This window comes from Camelus bactrianus, chromosome 5 (assembly GCF_048773025.1).
Source record: "Camelus bactrianus isolate YW-2024 breed Bactrian camel chromosome 5, ASM4877302v1, whole genome shotgun sequence".
In the NCBI taxonomy this organism is placed as follows: Eukaryota; Metazoa; Chordata; class Mammalia; order Artiodactyla; family Camelidae; genus Camelus; species Camelus bactrianus.
In genome coordinates this window covers 18,135,660-18,161,847 of record NC_133543.1, presented here as the reverse complement: position 1 = coordinate 18,161,847, position 26,188 = coordinate 18,135,660, and the positions used below count along the sequence as shown (strand labels likewise).

The window sequence follows — 26,188 nt, the reverse complement described above, 5'->3', positions numbered from 1 at the left end:
TTCAGAGATCCTACTTAAGCAAACAAGGCAGCAGAGAAGAATAAAGAGCCAACTTAGTGTAGTTTTAGGAGTACCTGCTATAGTTAAACTGCTTGGGTTGAATTGCACCTTTGCCTTGTATCAGCCAAGTTTCTTAAGATTCTGTTCCTTAGTTTTTTCACCTGTAGAGTGGGGATGACAGCTCCTCATTTAAAAGGATGCTGTGAGGATGAAAACAGATCATCTAAAGTTCTTAGCACAGTATCTGATACACAGTAATGTTTGCTATTATTATTATTAGTTCAAAAATTCCTCAGTAATAAGCTATTGGGTCTCTGTTTTGTACACAATTCATAAAAAGTAAATAGGAATTTTCCTTCATTCACCAACCATGCAGAGTTCCACAGGACTTCAAATCAGATGACAAAGATAGACACATAACACACAACTCAAAAAAGTCTGTACCCAAAAAGGTCACCTTTTAATCAGGGGAACACACTTCCCATATGACAACAGAAACAAGTAGTGGTCATATTATTACTAACAGGTGAAAGATTCGAGTAGGCTGGGCTGAGCTCAGCATCTAGCTAAGATCCACACTGCTGCTCTAATGGGCAGCACTCCATGGAACTTGGGAAGGAAAGAACACAGTGACCCCGGGGAGAATACATCCTCCCTGGGACTGCAGCAGCTTGATGGCTACATCTTATTCTCAAGGATTTCAAGGAGAGCCTATTCTGCCCTGTGTCCAGAACACCGTAGCACTCACTATATTAACACTGTAACCCGTAAGACACACAAAGATTTTAAAGTAAAAAATGTAGGCATTTGTTTTCATTTCAGAACCTGAATACGCTTTTGGTGATATCCTTTCAAAAGCAGGACACTCTGTAAGTGGCAGTATCTTAGTACCAACTCTCAACCTCCCCCTAACAAGTAGACAGACCAGTCTGTCTTCACGATGGGTTTATACACCACAGCTACCTCTTAGGTAGGTAATACTGAGCAGTAAAACCACCCAAAATTAGACAAAAATAAATAAATAAGGAAGGGAGAAGAGTTTAGAAAATTTACAAAGTCAATCAGGCAATAAAATGTAAAGAACTCACTACATTTTTAAAAGTTGGCTATACACACTTATGTTGCTAACACATAAACCAAAAATCTTGGTTTCCCAATAACATGCTCCAGTAATGGAATCAGAGCACCTCAGAGAAATGGCTGATGCCAGGACTGGGGGAGGGAAGGAACAGGACAAGTCTGGAACATCTTATTCCAAAAAGTAAGCACATGTTCAAAGAAGGACGAGAACATGTTAAAAGGACATGGAGCCAGACTGAAGTGGCTACCACTGTAATAGAAAAGAACAAATCTGACACCATATTAGATCTGTTCCTTTGGCTCTAACCCTGTGCTGTTTCCTATGCTGAGTCATGCTGGTTCTGCAACCTTTTGTAAAAGAATGTTGCCTAGAGCCTAATACACAGAATAGCCTATTCTCAAGACTCTGACCTTTAAGGGCATTAACACTTTTCCATTCATATAAAGATAAAAAGTTGCAGAATAGAAAATAACATTTTGGGGGAAAAAAGGACACTATGAACTCATCTACAAAAGAGAAACAGACTCACAGACATAGTAAACAATCTTATGGTTACCAGGGAAAGCGGGTGGGAAGGGATAGATTTGGGAGTTTGAGATTTACAAATGTTAGCCACTATATATAAAAATAGATTTTTTTAAAAGTTTCTTCTGTATAGTACAGGGAACTATGTTCATTATCTTGTACTAACATTTAATGAAAAAAATTTGAAAATGAATATATGTATATATATGCATGACTGCAAGACTGTGCTGTACACCAGAAATTGACACACTGTAACTGACTGTACGTCAATATGAAAAGAAAGGGAAAAAAAAAGAAAAGAACATTTGTTTCGCTGGAGGTTTACAGGGACACCATGACCTGACCCGCATACACAGCTGTAAGAGCAAAGGATTCCAACACCAAGAAGTTTGCAACAAGCACACCCCCTCCCTTTTTAGTATAAAAGGAGACTGAATTCTGACTTGGAGAAGATGGTCCTCCAGGACACTAGTCTGCCATCTTCTCTGTCTGGTGGCTTTCTGAATAACATTGTTATTCCTTGCCCCAACACCTCGTCTCTTGATTTACTGGCCTGTCGTGCAGCGAGCATAACAGGTTTGGACTCGGTAACACCACCAGCCAAAATGGGGATCATTAGTGAATCAAAATAAATAGTAATAGTAAAGAATTATAATCCTTTGAATAAAATATGAATCCATATGAGTCCACAGTGATATACAGAAAAGATTAAATAAATGGGGCAGGGGTGAGGATGGGAGGTAGGGTAGGAAGCTCTTCTCTACTGTAGTAAAGCAACTAATATACGTGAAAGAAATGACAGAAGAAAAATCACCATTTGCCAATCATTGTAACAGTAACTGATTCAGGCAAAAATCATAAAAGGACTTTAAACTAGTGGATTAAAGTTTGCGAAGTAACAGGACATTCACATAGTCTCAGAATAGACCCCGCCACACACAAAAGTTCTTTTCAATTACAATCAAAATTTACAGTGAAGAAATCCGGCAGACACCACCTTAACCAACTGATTAAAGTCACCACTGCCAGTAATGGGGCCAGTTGATAGCACATGCCTCCTGGTGTGATGCACTGAGAAATCAGCTTTATTTCAGTGATTCCTCTGCCTAAAGATTACTTAAATCTAATTGTGATAAAACATGGGAAAAACTCAACTGAGGGAGGCAATCTACAAAATAACTGGACTGTACTATTGAAAACTGACAATGTAATGAAATACAATAAAAGACTCCAAGATAAAGAAATGAATTTCGTATGAAAGGAACTGAACTAACATATGACCCTGGATTTATTCTTTTGTTGCAAAAAGACTTTACTGGGACAAGTAAAATCTCAGTAAGGTCTGTAAATTAGATAATAGCGTTGTTTCAATGTTAAGTTCCTGATATTCATCATTGTACTGTGGTTCTATAAGAGAATTCCTTGTTTTTAGGAAATACACACTGAAATATTGAAAGGTAAAATGGAATCACAACAGGCACTTACCTCTAAATGGTTCAGAAAGAAAAAAATGGAGGGATGGGGGAGAGTAAAAGAGAAAGTGGGGGAGAGGAGGAGACAGAAAAACAAATGTAACAAAATGACATTTGGGGAATCTGTGTGAAGAGCATTCAGGTTTTTTGCAACTTTTCGACGTCTGGAATTACGTTCATTTTAAAAAAATTAAGTTGGATATAAAGAGATACGCCTCTCAAAACTCACAGAATGGTACACTAAGACGTGTACATTATACCATATGAAATTTACACTTCAATTAACATAATAAAAGCTTATTCTAGATGTTTCATCAAATGTTGATGATTGGAACACTTTAATGATTAAAAACAGAGGTTAGGAACCCACCAAGGCCCTATGAAAATGCAGGTTAAGTTCATGCCTACTGTATTTTAAGCTTGAAATGATCAACCAGCACCAGGGAGGCTGGACGTCAGCTCTGTGCCCACAATGATGAGCAGCTCTCATGATTTCCAGGCTGCACAAGGCCTGCCACGTTCCTCCCAGTCCCCACGAGGCCCTCTACACGCTCAGCCGGGTAACACAACACTCCCTCGTTAATCAGCCACCAAATACATAAGCCTATTTACTATAAGCAAAGCTAGACCTTAATTTTTATTTTTAAAATTTTTATTATCTTTTTTTTGATTGAACTGTAGTCAGTTTACATTGTTGTGTTTCTGGTGTACAGCATAGTGATTCAGTTATATATATGTTCATTTTCCTGTTCTTTTTCATTATAGGCTATTACAGATATTGCATATAGTTTCCTGTGCTATACAGTAGGACCTTGTTGTTTTTCTGTTTTATCTGTAGCAGTTAGTATCTCCATTTTATCCCTCACCACTCCCTTTCTGCCCTGGTAACCATAAATTTGTTCTCTATGTCTGTGAGTCTGTTTCTGTTTTGTAAATAAGTTCATTTGTGTCATTTTTTTTTTTTAGATTTTTATATATCATATGGTATTTTTCTTTCTCTTTCTGGCTTACTTCGCTTAGTATGATCATCTCTAGGTCCATCCATGTTGCTTTAATTTTTTTTAATTAAAAAAAAAGGAGTGAAGTCATGGAAGCAATCTAAATGTCTATCGACAGATGATCGTATAAAGAAGTTGTGGTGTATATATGTGTGTGTGTGTGTGTACACACACACACACACACACACACACACACAACAATGGAATACTACTCAGCCATAAAAAAGAATAAAACGATGCCATTTGCAACAACATGGATGGACCTGGAGACTGTCATATTAAGTGAAATAAGCCAGGAAGAGAAAGAAAAATACCATATGGTATCACTTATATGTGGAATCTTTAAAAAATGACACAACTGAACTTATTTACAAAATAGAAACAGATTCACAGACATAGAAAACAAGCTTATGGTTACAGAGTGGGAAGAGGTAGGTGAAGGGATAAATTGGGAGTTCAGGACTTGCAGATACAAATTACTATATATAAAATAGATAGACAACAAGATCTGATATAGCACAGGGAACTATATTTAGTATCTTTTAATAACCTCTAATGGAAAAAAATCTAGAAAAAAATATGTATATAATACATATGAATATGAATTACTTTGCTGTACACCTGAAACTAACACAACACTGTAGATCAACTACACTTCAATTTTAAAAAAGTGGGGGAAGGGAAGCTAAACATGATGATGACAATGTGTCAGGAGGCCACACACATTGCTAAACAAGCATTGGGGAGATACTGCCTGTTGCCACGGCCCCAAGCCAAGCTAGCCTCGCACCTGGCTCAGAATACAGATTGATATCTTTCAAAGTATTTTTAAAAGATGACTATCCCTGTTATAGTCAACTATTTTTTTCAAAATACTAGTAAAACAAAATGACTGAGATGTCTCATACCTTGCTTTAGAAATACTATAAATTCCTTTACAGTTTGGTCCAAATGAACTCTGTGATATACTACAGGCTTGAAGTTGCGGTGCTCAAATGAACGAATGAGGCGAACTGTAATGGTCACTTCTTCGGAAGCCATGTGAAGAAACTCCTGTGGCAAGGGACACGAGGACAGTCTAAGTAACGTCAACTCATAATTATCTCCAAGCCTGCACTTCCACCGTCAGCTCCCTGGCACCCAGCCCGTCTCTCCCGCGCTGCGCAGTTACCGACAGAATCCCCGGACCCAAGCCAGATCCGGGGCAACCACAAGGGGCCCAAGGTCCCTCCAAGCTACCCACAGCGATCCTGGATGGCTTTATCACAGCCACGGATGTTCTGACTGGCAGAAAACTCACAGGGCACCGAAGAACAACATGACAACACAGAGGTGTGGGTTGTGCGTGTATGAGGAGAAGTGGGGTTGGTTTTTACTAAACAGACACGTGGCAAATCCGTGATTGCTCCGGTCTGCTGCACCAGCGACCTCCTCATTTGGCCCTGGGATGAGGTACACTTACATTAGCATCAATCATCAGGTCCCATTTTAATCTCACAAATGCTGCCAGGTTTCAGGGTTGATTTAATCATATGCCATGGTACTATCCAACTTCTACACTATCGCTGCTTAATTTCAATGTTTATTTCATCCTAAAACTATGTACTAGCCCTATCTGCCAGATACGAATGTTATCAGATTTCATTTTATCACCAAGCCATGAGGTATTCTTAAGGATGAGGAAAGACTCAGAGATTGCACTAATTGCCCAAGGTTATATAGCTGATAAACGATGGGGCCAGGAGTCAAGCACCAATTTAATTCCAAATTCTGTACGTGCTCTATTATTAGAAAAATCACCCCAAATTATCTCTCTCCCCAAAATCTGCAAGGTTGACAATGTTTTAAAAATACAGTTATGGTATATTTCTATCGAGTAGCAACTGCTTTCAACTTGCATACAACTTTCAGCCATAAATGTCTCACACTTTTTCCAAGTACTAGAAAAAAAAATCTGTAATGCTAATAAACATAAGAAAAGATGTCCAACCTTCCAGTAATCAGAGAAATTCAAAATAACTTTCGAATTTTCAAAATAATTTTGAATAAATTCAAAATTCAAAATAAGTGAGATATATTACTCATCAAATTGACAAACAAAAAAGTCTGGCAATACCTAGTGTTGGCAAGGGTGTAAAACAATGAGAAATTAATCAGTTAGGGTGGGCATCCAAACGGGTTCTATTTTTGGAGGCAATGTGGCAAAATTTAGTAAAAGTGGCAAAATTTAGTAAAACTGAAGAGTCACACACCTTTCAATGCAGCAATTTCATTCATAGGGAGGTACTCTAGGGAATCGGTCACATTTGTGCCCAAGGAGAACTGCAAAAGAATGTTAACAGTAACATTGCTTGTTAATTGCAAAAAACTGGCTACAACAAAATGTCCATCAACAAGAGAATAATCATGGCATTCTCATACAACGAAATAGTTCAAGCAGTAAAAATGAATGGACTTGAACTATGCACATCAACATAGATGAATCTCAGAAACACTGGTGAATGGAAAGCAGGCAAGCTGCAAAAGCATCAGAGGACACTATCATTTATACAGAGTTCAAAAACACAGCCTTTGTTATGTTTAAAGGAGGCAAAGAAAAGATTATGCAGTTAGGGAGAAGTCACACAGGCACTTCAACTATACTGGTTGCATTTTGCATCTTAAGTAGGATGGTAGGTACAGGGATAGTATACAGTTACTATTCTTTGTGCTTTTTACTGTCTCTGGTATATCTCATAATATACACAAATAAGCCACACTAATTTGTTCTAGAAAGCCTCTCTAAATCGTAGAATGCTTACACAAATATTTTACTACATTTGACAAAATATATAGCATATTATATATGAAAAGCAAAGGTTCAAGCTACTTTAATGCATAAAATTATTTGTAGTTACAATTAGCATACTGTTTATAATTAAGTGGTTCTTCAGGAATGGAAAATAACATTTTCCCTCTAAAATAAGCAAGGATTCATCTTATAATCTTGTTTTGTGGCTAATGAGCTTAAATTAAATCTTTTGATAATTCCAATATTAGCTACCACCCTATTTGTTATTAAATCCAGTTTCACAGAGCTCCCCCAAAATTCTACCTAGATCTTAGAATCTACCAAATAAGGACAGTTAAGCAGACATCTACAAAATTACGATTTAAAATATACTGGAGTACTTAAATAAAGACTCTCTCTTGAGAAAGGGATATATAAAAGATTCCACATTTTAGAGGCAGTGTTAACAGGTTTGTGAAAATTATGACCAACTTCTTCCTCCTCTCACCTAGCCGTCCAAAAAGCAAAGAAGTCCTCCAAAACACACCACACACATATCCCCACAGATGTTGGTAAGCCTGCTAATGGAGCCCAAGTTCCCAAAGAGTTTGGAGCTGGACAGATCTAACTTAATTATGGACCCTACCTCTTGGCCCCAACACACATTGTTGAATCTCAATAAACAGCAGCTGCTTTTTTTTCTTTCTTTTTAAAAATTCTTTGGGGGGGGGCTGGGTTTACTTATTTGTTTGTTTACTTATTGGAGGCACTGGGGATTGAACCCAGGACCTCGTGCATGCTAAGCATGTGCTCTACCACTGAGCTATACCCTCCCCCCAAACAGTAGCTGTTTTTATCAATAATCTACTTGGGATGAAGTAAGTTTGGGCATAAAGATAGCTCATGTACACAGCAGATAAAGATACTAGACTCCCAGCTGCAATGAAGTAAACGATATAAACAGTCCAACAAAGGAGGCCAGGCAGGTTGGCACAGGCATGCCTTATGAAACTTTTATAACTGTAGGTTTGTTTTTTCCACTTAATGAAACGTTGCCCATATGTTATACTTAAATAGTTAAAGTTTTCCATTTAAAACTCCAATTCTGTGTTAATATCTAATTTTGGTCAACAATGTGTTGTCATCTTCATCAGAAATTTATTATAATTTATACTTAGTAACTAAACAATAATAGCTACCATCAGAATGAAACCATTGTCTAATTTGCCTCAAGGACTGTGAGAAATACAGCTTATTCAGAGAGGCAGACCTGCTGAAGAGACAGCTTAGAAAGCCAATATAACAGATTATAAATGTGACATTTTCCCAGAAGGAATGACCTACTTAAAAAACTAATCTGATCAAGTTTAAAAGGCATTCCTCAAATGAAGGGACAGAGAAACCAAAAGCAATAAATTTAGGGGTAAATTAATTTTTTAAAATTCAAAGATATGAAAAAAGATTTGCATAAATGAAATGATAGACTATGTTCTTAACTATGAAGGCTCAAAGTTGTAAAGAAATCAATTCTTTCTAAAGTAATCTTTAAATTGATTAAAATTCCAATCAAAATCAAAAAGGGTGGTCTGGATTTGTCACAAATATTTCTATAATCTACCTGGAAGAATATACTTGTGACCTCAGCAAAGCCATAAAAGAAGCAAAAAGAGACCAGTGGTGCCAATTATTAAAACATATTACAAAACAACAAACATATAATAGTAATACATGAATAAGCTGGTATGATTTTCATATATTTACAAAATCCAAATACAAAAATGTTAAAGGGCAATCAAGCTATAGTCATTTAAGCTGTGACACTGAAGATGATAAAATCAGTAGAATACAACAGAAAACTCAAGAAATTGACTCAAGATTTGAGAATTTAGTATAAACGTAGCCTTTCACATTTGGGAGGAAAAGTTTATTTAATCAATGGCACTGAGAAAACCGGTCAGACATTTGGAAAAAGATGATGTTGGATAATAAACAAAATAAACCATATGTGGAAGAAATATTTAAACCTAACTGTAAAATCATAAGGAGGCACTGAAAAAATGGGTACAAATTTTTATTAACTTAAGGTAGGAAAGACATTTCTGAGCAAATAAAAATCAGCAACAATCAAGGAAAAGGTTGACAGGTACGACAACCAAAAAAATGTAAGAAAAGACCAAAATCCTAACAGAAACATGGGTAGAGGCAATTGGCTAAATTTTTAAGAAGCCAATAACATGAAAAGATGATCAACTTTACCAGTAAGCAAAGAACTGAAAATAAAAACAGTAAAACATCAATTTGCCATCAGATTGGTGAGATTTCTAAAGATTAAAAACTGGCCACAGTATTAGCAGGGATCTAGAAAATAAAGATTTTTATATACTATTGCTAAGAACGTAAAATGATACACCCTTTCTGGAGAGAAGTAGGGTAATCTATATCAAAATTTTAAGTTTGCCTACCCTTTGATATGGCAATTTCTCTTATACTAATTCACCTGGAGAATATCACATCAAATATGTTTAAAATCCATGAGTTTATAATGATACTTTTTAAAAAGCCAATTACTCACTCTGGAAACTAACTGGGCACTTGTTTTCCTGAAAACTGGCTTACCAAGGTGAGGGGGAGGGTGCACTGAAATGAGAAAAATAATCAAATTCTCATACAGACTATATTTCAAGGTTACCAAATAGCTGATGAAGAAGGTCCGTTCTAGTAGAATTACAGCAAAAAAAAAAAAAAAAAAAAAAAACACTCAATGATAGGATTTAAAGATGATTAATATACCTATCAGGATGGCAAAAACAGTGATAACACCAAATGTTGGTGGAGTTGACAGAGAAATGAGATCTCTCATTCACTGCTGGTGGGGATGCAAAATGGTACCACCCCTCTGGAAAAGTAGATGGCAGTTTCTTACAAAACTAAACATGTGCTTATGAAACGACCCAGCAAATGCACTCTTGGGCATTTATTCCAGCAAAATGAAACTTATGTTCACACAAAAACCTATATATGAATGCTCACAGCATATTTATGGGTAATACCCCAAAACTGGAAATAACCCAAATGTCCTTCAACACATGAATGGTTAAACCAACTGTGGCATATCTGTATCATGACACATTGAGTATTAAAACCAAATAAACTATTGATACACATAACAATTTTGATGGATCTTAAGTGAATTCAGCTGAAAGAAAGAAGCCAGTCTCAGAAGGCTGCATGCTGTGTAGTTCCACTTGTATGTCATTCTTGCAACAACAAACTTGTAGAGACAGAACAGATTCATGTTGCTGAGGTTAGTGGGGAGGGAAGGAGGTGGCAGTGGCTATAGAAGATAGCCTGAGAGATCCCTGTGATGGGAATTTTCTGATTCTTGATGGTGGCGTTATCCTCGTTTATCTAAACATGTGATAAAATTGCCTAAAACTAAATACACGTGCATACATATACACAGAAGATGTAACTAGTGAAATCTAAATACATTCCCAGGATTGTCAGCATCGATCCCCTGGATGTGAAATTAGACCACACTCAAGCAAGATGGTACCCTCGGGAGAACTGGGTGAAGGGCAAAGGATTGCTCTGTATTATTTTTCACAAACGCATGTGAATCCACAATTATCTCAAAATAAAAAGCTGCTAAAACCCATCATTTTGAAAAACCTAATGAAAGAATGAATGTAAGCAGTGATTACAAAGGGGTGCCAAAACCAAAAATGAGGTAAAAGATTGATGGGAAACTTTAGAATGGATACTTCCGGAGCGGACAACACTGGAACTTAATGATCAAACGTAACAAATGAATCAAGCCTCCAGGCCTACTTCCCACTTTGTGGGCCATGATGGTGTCTGGAAGAAGGTGTTAAAAGACACCAAAAGAGGCCGTCAGCCAAGTTCAGACTGTGGAAAATTCTACTGAGTAAATGACTTGGTTTCTTCAACAGATAATTAGCATGAAACATACAGAAGGGGAGGAAGGTTATAAATTAAGAGAGATTTAAAGGGATCTATCAACCAATGTTTACACCTTACATGGATCCTAATTTGCATATTAGATGATGTTAGGAATTAATATTAGTTCTCTTTACCTAATATTATTGTGTTTTTTAGTCTTTACTTTAAAAGACTGAGGTAGATAGGTGAAATATGATGCTTTCAAATACCCTGACAGAGTAAAAACAATTCTGGGCATTTAGATTAAAAAAAAAAAAGGTAGAACATTGGTAACTGCTGAAGCTGAGTGTATGTGGGACCTGATCACACTATTCAACATTTTATCTGCTTGAAATTTTTCATAATAAAAACATTTTAAGAGAAGATAAGCACACAAAGATGTACATTCAAGGAAGTTTGGTTTTTTTTTTTTTTTCATTGAAGTGCTTGTAACAGTTAACGAAAATCAGAGTTCATCTAAATGCTCATCGATGAAGACCTGGTAAAGCAAATTATGTCACACCATAAAATAAAATCCCCTGCAGCCATTAAAGGGTGAAATGGATCCATGGATACCAACTTTAAAAAGTGGCTATGACAGATCAGTAAATGAAGAAACAAGTTAGAAAACCACGGGCGTATGGTACCTTCATAAGTATAGAGAGATGTCCAGGACATTTACCAAAATGTTGACAAATGTTATTGCTGAACGGCAGAAATCCAAGAGACTGCTATGTGTTTGACATATTTTTAATATTGCCTGATGTTTTAATAATGATGATGTGTTTTGAAATTAAGCTAATTTTCCTGTATACTTACTTTTGCACTTTTCTGATGGATGTGTTATACATCAACCAAAAGCTATTTTTTAAAACTAAACTATTTCCATTTCCTTTAAGAAAAAAAAGAGTTAACTGAACAAAAGCAAACAGCACAGAACTTATCAAATACTGTAAAGGACAGAAAGGGTGAGAAACTTAGTCATACAACTGATGTGTATTGAGGGACACCAGCTAAATCTAAAAAGTATTCAGCAGTCAGAGGCAATAGAAGCAGATCACATGCCCAGGACAGGTCCACACTTGCCTAAGGTGGCACAAAAGGCCTTCCAGACTCGCCCCTCCCTGCCCTCCAGATGGTATTTGTCATCACCCCAGCAGCAACGACATCCCACAGCTTCCCACACACACCCGGCTGTCTCCAAGCCCTGGCCCTACCTTTCCAGCCCAGCTTTTCTCCAGACTCCCTCTGCCTCTTTGTCTGACCATGCAGGCATCCTTCAAAACTCAGCCTGGGACCATCCACTCGAGGACAGCCTCACAATCAGCTCCTCTCTGCCCCAGCTCTGCTAAAGGCCCCTCTGTCTGCCCACAGCACCTGACGATGCCACACCACGGTCATCTGTCTGTGGTTTATTTTTGTAAACCCAGCAACGTGTGTCAGGAGGCACATCAGAGCCCCCATCCATGTCGGGATAAAATGGAGGGGCTAAGGAACACCTGAATTCCTCCTTTTCCTAAGGACACACTGATACATCAGTCCTACACTACAGCCATAGTATGAAGGGTCTGTGAGCTTTTCCCGGGCTCATGAAAATGTCTAAGACCTGAAGAAAGACCTTATTGCTCCAGAATACAAAAATTTTCAAAAACCAGAATTAACATTTGACTACCTACAACACGTAACATTTCAACAGTAACTCAACTCTATTTATAATTATATATGTTAGATTTAATATAGGTACTTTTTTTTTTTTTTTTTTTTTTACGATGTAGGGTGGGGATTTGAAAAGTAACAGTGCCCAGGGCTTAGGAAGGTCTTTAAACTTCCCTGCCTTAAAAACCTGTTCTGGCTGGTACCTTCCCCAGCTGGTTTGGGATAATAAGGAAAACCCATATCCAAAGCAAAGCAAAACTCTTAAAAACAAAGCAACAAACAAAGCAAACATGAAACCCGACGAGGAACCCCCTCACATGGAGCTCCCAGGTCCTGGACAGGTAACCACTGCATCATCAGAACCAAGAAGGGATGCAGCCCAGCACGCTCCCCTCCTGCACCAGCCTTCCACGTCTGGTTGGGGCTGCTTTTCATGGCCCAGGCTCCAGCAGCGTGAACAGGAAAGGGGGAAATTCAGTACGGACAGGTCAGGGAAAGCCAAGGCAAGCTGCCAGTCAGATTCCCTAACAGCTCAACTGCTCTCATTCCAGAGCTGGCCCCTCTCCCCATGGCAAAGTTCTGAGCGGAAGAACTGTAAGGCAGCTGGGGTGGCTCCCGAGGTGAGCGAGGAGCCCAGCGCCCAGCATCAGGCTAAGCACAAGCACAAGACATGCATACACATGCGATACTGGACTGGTGATCTCTATCACTACAAAAAGCAAGCAGAAACTAACTACAATCAGTCTGGTTAGTCGCAGTGGGTACCGTCTATGGAGGTCTCCAACACTGAATTTATGAACTCTGCACCCCACTGCTCCTGGGGAAAGACAGGGTCAGGTTCTGGGGAGCCTCTGGTTCCTCTGGTCACATTTTCATCAACCAGTCAGTACATAACCTTGTTTTATGGGTATTTATTTTAAAGATACCTTATTTACTATACACTGTTGATTCATTAACATGGAGCTCACAGCCAACAGCATTGCAAATCATGCCTGAACAAAGTTTACAACTAACACACGTTGACACCTAGTATTTTCTCAGTAACGCACGCACAGCCCTCTTGCACTTGGGAACACGAGACAGCACTTCAGCACTACATGTGGGGGCCGTATGAAACAGCGACATCCCCAACAAGCGCAAAACCATGAAAAGCATGGCACTCAACAGAGCACAAGCCCAAACAGCTGTTCATGAGCTGGAACAAGAAGGCGGCAGGTTGTCCTGTTTGCCCTCAGCTGGGAATGTGAACATGGTCAACTACAACATGTCAGCACTCTGCGTGCATTGGGAAGGACCAAGAGAGTGCCTGAGTATTGCTTTTGGGGTTACAAATAAATTTCAGTGAGAAGGCGAATTTCACAAATACACAATCTGTGAATAATGAGGATTGTCTGTATTACCAAAAAAAATAATAATGAAGTACATGTGCCTTCCAATATTTGAAGAAAGCATGCTCTTGACCTTTTTGGAAGAGAATGGAAGAGAATCCAAGATGACCTTAAGAGTTAGAAGCTTTAAGAGTAAAAAGCACTCAACACTTGCACGGTTAGCGTGAAGACGACTCTAACCACCAGGCGGAAGAGTGCGTTGGCCTTCCCTCCTGCAACAGGCTGGTTTCAGAGAAGTATGTGACTTGAAATTTAGCAGCCGAAGGTGAATCATTTTGAAAAACGAAAAGACTTTCTAAAGTTATATATACTCCCTAAGTTTAAATATTATAAGACCAAAATTGTCACATATCAAGTTTGCTTTAAACCTTGTCTTATCCATATGACAAAGGTACAGTTTTCAAGAAAGTAACGTTCTAACCACACACAAAAAGCGTATACATATATTATGCTAAAAGTTTAATTTTCCTCTAGATTTAGGAATTAGTATTACAGGGCAAAGAGTCCATTTGCCTTCTTTTTGAAACAAATCAATAAAAAGAAGATTGAAAAATACAGTTTAATGTTCTTTTATGTGAGGAAACTAAACTGGCATAGATGAGCGTGTAGAAAAGTGGAAAAAAGAAGAGTTCTGTTAAGATGAAAATTACTCAATATGCAAATGATTTGGACTTAATGATTCTGTAATAAACATATGTACTAATAAATATCATCCAAATACGTCATTTTACCCCCCCCAAAGTTGTATACAGCCGGGGGGGGGGGGAACTACATTTTGATTATTCTTCTTAAAAATACAGAGTACCTAGCACACTGCTAAGTAGGTGAATGAGAAATGTTCGCTTTTTAAAGAGAATATAACCTTGGCAAATTAATAACTTTATATAACATGTCAATTTAACTAAACCTCATAAGAAGGACAAATTATAATCAAGTCACTTTTAAGATTTTGCCTAAAATGTTAATTCCATATCTATTCTGGCCTACCTCAAAAGCATAATTATTTTTAAACTCCTATAGTTGGAGAGTAAAATTTTAGTCTAAAACTAGATCTTGGTAACAATGAAATACCAAAAGCTGGTCATTATAATAAAAAGCTAAACAGTTAACAGGAATGTGCTTTAAATTTTTTCAAAAGCATAATTTTTAAAATATGAAGCTAAGTACACTTTTTTTTGAGTAGGACCCTGTGAGAATTAAATAAACATCTGAAAACCGCTTGGCCTTTTTCTTCTAAATGTTTTGTTGTATAATTCAAACTAAAGCACTATTTTAATAGAAAAAATCCATTTATTCATCTTTCACTGACATAAAACTTTTGAGAAAGATTTTTAATGTATTAACTTATTAAAGATTTTAAAGTCTTTGACCGCAACCATTTTTTTGCATAGGTTAGAAAAAATAAAGTCTCATACCTTAGATGTTTAGGATAACACAGGAGGTGCAAAATAAATTAGTTACATCAGACGACTACACAAGTGCTTCTCCGTGCTGTAATTGATTTACTGCAAAATGACATTAGCAGCTGATCTTCCCTAAGGGTCACAGTCAATTCTAATAAACAAACCTTTGATTGCTGTTCACCCTGGGTACACCAGCCACTGACAAATCAACACCTGCAATTCCACAGACCTTCAATTTGGGGCAAGTACACAAAACCATAATTTGTTTTCTCTGCCCAAGGCAGGTGAGACTCTCAGAAAGTCAAACTATTCTGGGCAGTTGAGTTTTCCAAGGGGCTTGAGACTTAATCATTTGGAAAGACTCTCCCACACACTTTCCTTCCTGTTTTAAACAAGGAACACTGAATGTAAATTCAGTTTTTCTTGACTCCCAACCATCAGTGAGGATGCTAATCCCTGGAGAGCACGCAGGAGATGACTCTCCGTGGCTCGCTCCCAATTCTGCACGTCTTGTGAGCAGAGCCACTGGCTGCTCTAGCTCTGAACTATCTTTTCAAGGATGTGTGCACAGCCAACAGCCCAGGAAGACAGAGATATCTCCCTCCAAGACATAGGTAGGTTTGTTTGTGGTCCAGTATAATAAAAAGAATGTTCCCCTCTGGGCTAAAGTTGGGCAAGTATGCTTACAGCCCTGTATAAAATATTTGGATTACCTAAACTCAGGGTTCTACAGCTGCAGACTTATGAGGCAAGAGGAAGTGACACAAACAGGAAGCTCCTAATATAGCCCTTTGTCTCAGACCCAGGAATCCCACATCTTCTGCCTACGTCCAGTAAACTGTGACAGGCTGACTTGTCAGCTTCCAAGGGGAATAAAAATCTCAAGACTCTTCATGGTTCTCAATTGTTGGTGACAAGGATGGGATGCTGGTAAAGGCATGGCTTTCTAAAACAGAAAAGACCAAGGTACCAGGAGTTTAGGGCATTTAAGAAGATTCCCTGGAATCCAGTGGAAAATGTTCTTGTCCAAGTGGTGGGTGTGGGGCAGTAAGGGTTGTTAATCTCTAGAGGATGACCAGCAAAAGGAGGACTGAAACAAACTGCCCAATGGTCCTTTGGTTGCTGCTCACTCTCCTAGGGGTGGGAGTTACCGCAGCCATGAGGCACCAGCTCCATGGCCCCACATGAGAGGCAATCTGGCCGTGGCTATTGCTTAGAGTCCCGAGAGCTGAAACAAATTATGGCAGCAATGAGGATCTAGAGCTTTGGGTGACTGAAAAGTTCACTAAGCTGAAACATGAATAGCCACCGGGGCCATTTGAAACTAAAAAGAAGTGTGCCCTGCTTACTGATATAGAGCTGCTCTGCCCCTCTGTACCCCGATCCCTCCCCTCGCCCTCTACCCTGACAGCTGCTTTAAAGAAGATGATTCGGGGCAGGCTGAGGTCTGTCTGTCTCCAAGAGGGACTTAAGGCCTTATGCATCCAAGTATGCCTCGGAACTTCAGGAAAAGGAGGGACTCAAACTTTTGTGCTGTGGATGCAGGCACCCAAGTCATCGTCCTACCTGGCCCTGTGCAGATTCAGCTAATGGGGTCTGGACAGGATTCACAGTGGGGGAGGAGATGGGGTCAGGCCAATTCAAAATGTTGTTTCTACCTCTGATCGTATAAATGACGTATTATACATCTTCATACTTCCCTGTCTATTGCCAGAGGGGATTGTCCCCCATCAGGAAGAGCTATAGGTAGAGGCATGCTAATGGGAGAGGATCCCCTGCCATTTGTCATCAGTGGGTGAGTCAGGATATCATACAACTGCCCTACCTACAGATGTTCAAAGTGTTCAATAAATAAAAGATGTCCTGTTGGTTGGCAAGCCAGAAACCTGTCTCAGTGGTCCTGACTGTGCCGTTATCACGCCTCTGGCAGCCAAGTCCAGGGATCTGCTCACCAAGTAAAGCTTCTTGGGATTACCTGGGTGGAGTCACAAGGCCCAGTCCCTTTGGCCATCAAGAAAGAATAGCTGGGGAGAGGGTAAAAGCTCAGTGTAGAGCGCACGCTTAGCACACAGAAGGTACAACGCAGGCCTGCAACCAATGCGACGGAGCTGCTTCAGGGCCAGTGCACAGAGAACTGCTACTGCCTGTCTAGCTCTCCCTGCTTTCTTTGACACACTACTGTAATGAATTACCTACGTCCCTAAATAGAGGACCTAGGGAACTCTTTTGCATTTAAAATAACTGTCCCTAATTGTTCTCACTTCCTCACTATTAGGTTTGGTGAGGGAAGTCACTAAAAAGTATGATCTCTTGGTGGGGGAGGGTATCATGCTTAGCATGCATGAGGTCCTGGGTTCAATCCCTAGTACCTCCATTTAAAAAAAAGCCTAATCACCACCACTCCCCCCAAAAAACAATGGTTGTCTCAGCCTCCCACTGCCAAAAAGGAAGCTGAGCACCTCGTTGGACTCTGGGTACCAGAGGCTGTGTGACTGGGGTGGCTCTGTAATGGGTCAGCGTGGCCAGACTGAGCTATAGTTCCCAGAATGTCCTTTCTGGCAAGCTTCTGGTTACTCTGGGCCATAACAGATTCTCTCCTGAGAGAGGAAGAAGGGGGCAGTGACCATTCTATAGCATAAACATTTTGCAAATGTAATTAAAATCTGTAATCAGTGGAGCTTAATCAAAAGGGAACTTTCCTGGGTGGACTTTAGGACTCAGGCATCCCTGGGCCCAGAGACTCCAAACCACAGTGGGGTCTGCGCATGCTCTCCCTTCCCCTGGGTCCTCCATCCTCACCGCTGCCTGGGACCACGAGCTTCGGCTGGTGTATGTTGGGTCCAGCCTACTCCTCACAGGCCCTTCCTGACCACTGGCCTCCGAAGTTCCAACCTGCTTAGCAACTGCCCAAGATGTGTATGATTCCAGTCAGCTGACTCCAGTCACACCACTGTGAACCCTGAAATGAACCTGGGCCATGTGTTTGCTTTTCCATACTATCCGCCATCTGACAATACAATATCTTTTATCACAAGCACAGAGGTACTAAAAGTCCAGGGATTCGGCTGTAGGGGAGTAAATCTTACCACGCCAAAATGTCTCTGGCACACATACAGATTATTTCGAGCTGGAAATAACCAAGGCCCAAGACTCAGGAAAAAACTTTGACCTTCCCCCTAATACCTAAAAAAAATTTAGATAGGCAGCCTGTTTTAGGAACAGAGCTACCGCCAGAGATAACTGTGAAGAGTATGGGCTGGGTGTTCTGGGGGGGGTCAGGGCCTAGAGATCAGAGTGCACTCTGTATCCCACCGTTCCCACCTGGCCCAGCAAATATTTATTTCCCAAACGTTTGCTTTTCCAATTTCATGTGAATTGCCTTCCTCTCCACTCTGAAGTCCAAAACCACTACCTCCAACATCCTCTTTTGTATTTAGCTGAAGATGATATTTAAGGTGAGGGCTTCGGCCATGCTGATGAGTTGTTCAGTTTTTCTGGGTCTCTCCCATGCCTACACATTAAATTTGTGTTGGGTTTTCTCCTGTTAATCTGTCTCATGTCAATTTAATGCTTAGGCCATCCAGAAGAAGCTAGCAGATGAGAGGAGAATTTCTTCCTCCTCAACACAGTGGACCTTCCACACTCCCTACCATCCACAGCCATCTGGTACTGACTGTTAAGTGTCGAAACTGCCTCCTAAAAACTCATCTGAAAAAAAATTTCTCACTCAAGCGTTGAAACTGCCTCCCAAAAACTCACCTGAAAAAGATTTCTCACTCTACCTCCCACACCTTCCCCTGGAACACACAACTTAGTACAGCGGCCTGTTCACTGAATGTGGCTGTCCCCAGAAAGGGGTCACCCTCTCTCAGCTGTGTCCTGCGTAATGACCAGGACAAAGAGGAAGTGGAGGAGGGAAGGGGCAGTTATGCAGACCAACGTGAAATCCCAGGATTCCATGTATAACACTTCTTTCCCCTACAGGACCCCCTAGCCAGCCCGACTGGTATGTCCTCCACGTGGCAAAGTGGCCAAAAGGGGGTTTAGGGGATTTGAACGTCATTCTGGTTCAGTGACTTATATTCTCTTGTTGGACTGATGACGCCCTAGATCACATCCCAGGAGTGCACCACAGGCCAAAGCAAGGGACATAATGGGTCTCTGTTATAAGTTTTTTAAAAACTCCCTTCAGGGAACAGGAGTTAATTAGAAAAAAAGCTGAAGTTTTAGCTACTGGAATGGGACACAAAAATTTGTGGAGGTGGAGGGAGGGAAAAAAATCTCACCATCTCAAGAGAAACCCACTTAGACCCTAGAAAAAAGGGGTGGGAAGGCTCATTCATGAACAATCTTTTATCTTTCAGAACTGCCCTGGAGCAGTTCTCATGAAGCAAACCCCCTGACAAGGTTCCCCCAAACTGATATAAGCACCTGAAATTTAACTGACCCCTGAATCCGCCATCCCTGACAGATGGCTCTGACCACAATGTTATCACCATTAGCAACAACAGAAACATCTATCCCAGCGCCTCTCCCTCGCATATAAAACACCTGTCAGCACCTCCAGACGTCTTCTCCACCCCACCCCCGCGGCCACTGCTGAGCATCCCATGTTATGGACAAATGACGCTGGTAGCCTAGGCAAACAAGGCAGGTCGGACGGACTGCCCTCAGGCAGTCCCTCTGAACACAAGGTCAGAATGCACAAATGTGAACCTGAGTAAAAACCCCAATGCCTACTAGCCAGCCACGGGTCACCCTGGAGGCCCTGACAACCTGTGTCTTCTCAACCATGTGGGTTCCAGCTGTAAACTGTAAAGAAATTTCTTTCCAGAGACACCACAATCATGTGGGTGTGTGCGTATGTGGGTATAAACCAGTACTGACTTGCCTCCCTCCCAAAAAACACTGTTAATTGTGTCTTAGATCTGCGACATCTCAGAAGACACCCTGAGCCAGCTCTCAGATGACCAACGACCAGATCAATGGTGGCGATCTCTCCAAAACTATCCTTACTCAGGAGAGCTTCCAGGAAGATTATTTAACTATATTAAGTGCACCCTATGGCCAGTTTTTCCCATAATGAGTCATCCAATGAGAAGACATGGTATGCAATCTGTCCCCAACTTTAGCTAAAGTGGTAAGTGTCACCACCTCGCTCTGCAGGTCAGTGGTCAACTCACTGGCCAGTGTCGTTGTCGGTGACAGACTCCAGGCTCCCTCCTTGTGTCCAGGGTGGAGCCAGTGCCAAGGCTGATACAAGCTGCTGCACCTGGACTGATGCCTCCGACCAAGTGGGAAGAGCAAGAGAGAAACTTAAAGAGAAAGACCCCCGGTTTTCTAAGGCCCGTGGCTGGTTTCTGGGATTTGTTCAGGACTCTGGGCACACGGCTGAGGTAAATACTGCAGAATGGCCTCGTCCTGCTGCTTGAAGTCTTAACTGAGAGTAGCCCTAATTAAACGCTGTCTGAGCACAGAGAGCAAACTTATGGTTACCAGGGGGCAAAGGGCGTAGAAACGGATAAATCGGGAGTTTGAACTCTGCACGTATCAGGGAGTGTTGGAAATGTCAGCTATCTTGATTGTGGTGGTGGTTTCATGGGTGTACACATCTATCGAAATTCATCAAATTGTACATCTGAAACATATGTAATTTACTATACAGAAATTATACAATAAAGCTGTTTAAAAAAATTTTTTTAATGTTGTCTGAGAGTTGATTGAGTCCTAGTCCCTGTCAGTCAGATTAACCAGAGCGGCTGGGAGAGTTGTACACGCAGAGGAAAATTCACCAGAATATGGGGTAGAAATGAGGAGTGGCTCTAGCGGGAAGCAATTTTCTAAGAGTCTCTGAATGTCTGCGTATCTTATGAGCAGAGACACTGGCGGCCTTGGTTCTGGACTATCTTTTTCCAGGATGTCTGTATAGCCCACGGCCTTGGAAGGCAGTGCCTGCCCCTAGCAGATGGCCGGTGTGTTTACCCTCCAAAATAATAAAGACAGAGGTGCCGGCACATGCCTCATCCAATTCCTCACCTCCTGCTGTTGCTTCGATCCATTCTAAACAAGACCTGGCATTCACCCCGTAGTTAAAACAGCAGGAGGGCCGAGCCGCTGCACAGGTGATGTCCTTATCCTCCCATCACTGTGATGTCAGCAAAAGACCATATTCCACTTCTTAGAAGCACTGGATACGCTCGAAGGACTTGTTCATCCTTCACCCCTGGGAACCACTCTCTCCAGCAGTCCCTTACTGCACTGCTCCTTTTCTAGACCTTTTTCAGGCTCCTCTCCTCCTTGAGACCTGGAATGTTCGCACTCCTCCAGACTCAGTACTACCCCTCCTCTCTTCTCTCCTGTGCTCTCCCTGATGACTTCTTCCTTCCCCTTCCCACCTATGTCTTTCACTGTCATCCGTATTCTGCCCACTCTCTCAGACACATTTCCAGCCCAAACTTACCTGTTAGAGTGGCTACTTAACTTCTCCACTTAGATATCACCAGGCTGAACCTGGTGATATGTAAACAGATATCCCAAACTGAACCTGGCAGTGTAAATCTGAGCCTTCCCCCAACCCCGATTTTCCCATCTCAGTCCATTAGACAACCATCCACTGAATTACTCGAGCCAGCAGCAAAGGAATTCCTCCTTTCTGTACCCTCTAGCAAGCCCATCAGCCAATCTTCTCAGCTCTCTCCCCAAAATGTATCTTGAATTTCCCCCATTTCTCTCCATCTGCATTACTGCTACTCTAATCCAAGCCTCCACTGACACTGTCTCTCCTGGAATAATGGAAAAGCTTCCCAAATAGGGGTGGGAAGGGATAAATTGGGAGTTTGAGATTTGCAAATCTTAACTACTATATATAAAAAATAGATAAACAACAAGTTTCTTCTGTATAGCACAGGGTACTATATTCAATATCTTGTAGTAACCTATAATGAAGAAATACCAAAACCAATATATGTATATGTATGACTGAAACATTATGCTGTATACCAGAAATTGACACACTGTAGTTTCTTTAAAAAGAAAAAAAAATGCTTCCCAAATGGTCTTCCCACTACCAGTCTGGTCCCCTCAATCCACGTGGCATATAGCAATAGGAGTGAGCTTCTAAAAATACAAATCTGAGGACAACTCTCCCCTGCTTAAGCTTCTTCAAAGGCTCCCTAGAGCCCCTAAAGTAAAGGAGTGAACTCATCATCATGGCCAGCCAATCCCTGCATGATTTGGCCCCTGGCCAGAACCATCTCCCCCTGGCCACCACCTAAGAGTGGCACTGGCCCTCTTTCAATTCTTCCAATACATCAATCTATTTCTGGACTTTACACAGGTAACTTGAAACATTCTTGCTTTTTCTAATACTGGATCCTCCCTATCCTTCTGTTCTCAGTAAATGTCACCTCCCTGGAAGGCCCCTTCCTGACTGGCGCAGCCCCGTCCCCGCCCCTACTATGAGACAATAACCAATGAGGGGAAGGACTGTGTCTTTAATACCAACTGGTTTACTTCTGCTTTTTAGATGAGTGCTGCAGTGTGTGGTATTGTGTCACCCAAGTCCTGGAAGCACAGAGAGTACCACACAGGATCAACCCAAAGAGGAACACACCAAGGCACATGGTCATCAAATTGACAACAATTAAGGATAAGGAGAATATATTAAAATTAGCAAAAGAAAAGCAACAAATAACATACAAGGGGACTCCCATAAGGTTATCAGCTGATTTTTCAGCGGAAACTCTACAGGCCAGAAGGAAGTGGCACGGTATCTTTAAAGTGATGAAAGGGGGAAACTTACAACCAAGAATGCTCTATTCAACAAGGCTCTCATTCAGACTTGATGGAGAAATCAAAAGCTTCACAGATAAACAAAAGCTAAAAGATTTCAGGACCACCAAACCAGATTCACAACAAATGTTAAAGGACCTTTTCTAGTCATCAAACTATAAGAGAACAAAAAGAAGATAGAGAAAAAAAGACTTACAAAAGATTGCTTTGGCTGTTTGGGGTCTTTCGTGGTTCCTTATAAATTTTGGAATTGTTTGTTCTAGTTCTATGAGGAATGTCTTGAGTATTTTGACGGGGGTTGCGTTGGATCTGTGGATTGCTTTGGGTAGTGTGGCCATTTTGATAGTGTTGATTCATCCAATCTAAGAGCACAAGAAACCTTTCCATTTCTTTGTGTCATTTCAGTTTTCGGAGTATAGGTAGCCTCCTTGGTTAAGTTTATTTCTAGGTATTTTGATGTTTTTGATGTAATGGAAATGTTTATGCCGGTTATAAAATTCTGGTTTTTGAAGTGAAAAAAAAAAAGTGAATGAAGGACTAAAAATGGCAAAACATCCTTCTTTCTTATGGGTAAGTTGTATTCCATTACTTACACACACACACACACACACACACACACACACACACACATATGTACACAGCATCTTCTTTATCTATTCAATTATTGATGTACACTTAGGATGCTTCCATATCTTGGCAATTATAAATAATGTTGCTGTTAATAGTAGGGTGTATGTATCTTTTTGAATTAATTCTTATTTTGTGATTGGCTTTATTCCTTTGATAACTATGTAAGTTTAAAAGGCTAAAATTCTAAATGTTATTAGAAACAATGAACAGTACATATACGTAAATTTAAAAATATATGTACAGTAAAAAAAAAAAAAAGAATGAATGAGCTATCAAGCCATGAAAGACATGGAAGAAACTTAAAAGACATATTACTAAATGAAAGAGCCAGTCTGAAAAGGCTACAAACTGTGTAATTCCAACCAAATGATATTTCAGGAAAGGTACAGCTACAGAAACAATAAAAATGTCATGGTTTCCAGGAGTCTGGGGAGAGGGAGGGAGGGAGGAATGAACAGATGGAGCACAAGGGATTTTTAGGGCAATGAAATTACTCTGTATGATACTGTAGCGGTGGCTAGGTATCATTATGCATTTGTCAAAACCCACAGAATGTACACCACGAGTGAACCCTAATGTAAACTATGGACTTTAGTTGATAATAATGTGTCCATGTTGGTTCATCGATTGTACCAAATATGCCACACTGAGGGATGTTGAGGTTAGTGGAATATGTATGTGTGGCTATATGGGACTATTTTCTGCTCTATTCTGCTGTGAATCTGAAACCGCCCTAAAAAAATAGTCTATTAAAAAAAAGAAAGAAAGAAAAGAGAAAAGCAGCCTGCTATTAAATCTGGTAGGGTATAAGCTTCAACCACATGAAACAGCTTTCAAGTGGCCAAAACAGAATCAATGCTCTCCTGAAAAGGACAGAGAACAATGAGTCTTTATTCAACTTTAATTCGCCACAACTTCAGTTACAAATTTAGAATCTAATGTAACTCACAGAGAAAATAATAAACATTTTAAATGGTACTGTCCAACACTTCTGCTTCTGGGAAGATGGAATAGATATGCTTTTCCCTTTACTTCCTGATAAAGTACAGCTTAAAATCCTGGACACTGTCTATAAAACTTAGACAATCAGGGAGGTGGAGGGAGGGCAGCAGACTGGCTGGAGACCTCCAGGCCTGAGGAACAACATGGTGGAGAGGTCCCTGGGTTTTCACATATCTCACACATACAGCTGAAAGTCAGCAACCCAAAAATACCAACAGGTGCAGAAAAGAGAAACTTGAACAAAGCCTGCTGTCTCCAGCCAAAGGACCAGGAAAGGGGCAGCCTAGCAGGACAGAACACTTTTAGACAAATAAGCACTCTATTCCAGCCAGAAACCACATAAAAAAAACCACAGCCCCACCCCAACTAGCAAAGGCAGAGTTAGAGGCTAGACTCCTCCACTTCCCAGGCTTAAATGAGGAGCTCCAACCCTCTGCCAGGGTCATATTAGGGAAGGCCGGGGAGGGAGCTGGACAATAATCAGACTGACTCCCTTGCACCTGGGAGTCAGTGGAGACCTCCAGGGGGGCTGTGACTTCCACCTCCAAAGTAGTAAAAGGCCCCCTCCCCATCCACAGTGGGGCAGTGTGGAGAGTTCAGCTAAGCTACTCCATGGTATTGCTGCCTCGGCGTACATTCTCTGCTTGGCCTTGTGGCCACAGGGATCTTAAACTGAAACTTGCCGCCTCAGGTAAGCACGTGCCCTAGACAGCAGGGCTTAGAGATACAAGCAAATAGGAGATCCTGATACGACTTCCCCAACAGCCCTTGTGATCACCAGTTCCCCCTGCCTCCCAGGGCCCTCCCCTTAGACACCCTTAGATAACACCCCCATGGAGCTTACCAGATCCCTGCACTTTCGGTTTGAGCTGATCAATCTATAGTCTTAGCCCAGGAACCCCACAGACCCTAATTAAGACGTGTGCCCTGGGTCCTATTGCTCCCTCTCTGCGCTTAGGCTTGACCTCCCCATGTGACCCCCTCGAGGAGTGCCATATTCTTCCTCCAGGACCTGTGAGTAGTAATAAACTTCTCTATTTCAATTTCTCCGTGGTCCTCAGTTGGCCACAGTTCAGCATCCACAGTTGGGCTCCACTTGACAAATGTCAATTTAACAAAGCAGATAGGGTCAGAATCAGAACTTTCACCATCATCCATCCTTAATGAGGCCATCCCCACCTCCACCCCAGTGCCTGTTTAAGACACCTGGGGAGCAGTGAGGAGGCAGTCCTACCCCTCCCAAACAGGCAGGTACCCTATAGAGGCCAAGTGGGGAGTCAGAACTCCCACCCCTACCTCAAGTGTCAACAAGGAGGGAATCAGGAACCTGAACTTCTAACCTCCTTTCCCCAGTAGACACAAATCAGCATACACCTTCCACTGTCAGATGGTGTCAGAGAAAGTCACTAAAAAAGGAGATTTAAATAAGATCCAGAATCTCATGTCTCTGGTTTCAAATGAAAAACACTCAGTATACTGAGAATCAGGAATATTCCAACCTGAATGAAAAAAGACAATCAACTAATGCCA

At 40.9% G+C, this 26,188-nt stretch overlaps 1 protein-coding gene across 8 annotated transcripts in view; it reads right to left on the bottom strand.

Annotated features, from left to right (window-relative positions):
- Positions 1-26,188, bottom strand: part of C5H2orf76 (chromosome 5 C2orf76 homolog) — a 68,215-nt gene that overhangs the window by 32,635 nt on the left and 9,392 nt on the right. For 5 of the 8 annotated variants that reach the window (XM_074363519.1, XM_074363522.1, XM_074363520.1 and 2 more), the window contains exons 2-3: positions 6,329-6,398; positions 4,985-5,129 (exon numbers count right to left, since the gene is read on the bottom strand). In XM_074363519.1, the coding sequence (XP_074219620.1) occupies positions 4,985-5,117 (133 nt within the window). In that variant the 5' untranslated portion in view covers positions 5,118-5,129; positions 6,329-6,398. The remainder of the gene's footprint in view (positions 1-4,984; positions 5,130-6,328; positions 6,399-26,188) is intronic. The other 3 variants (XM_074363523.1, XM_074363524.1, XM_045516288.2) reach the window with 2 other exon arrangements.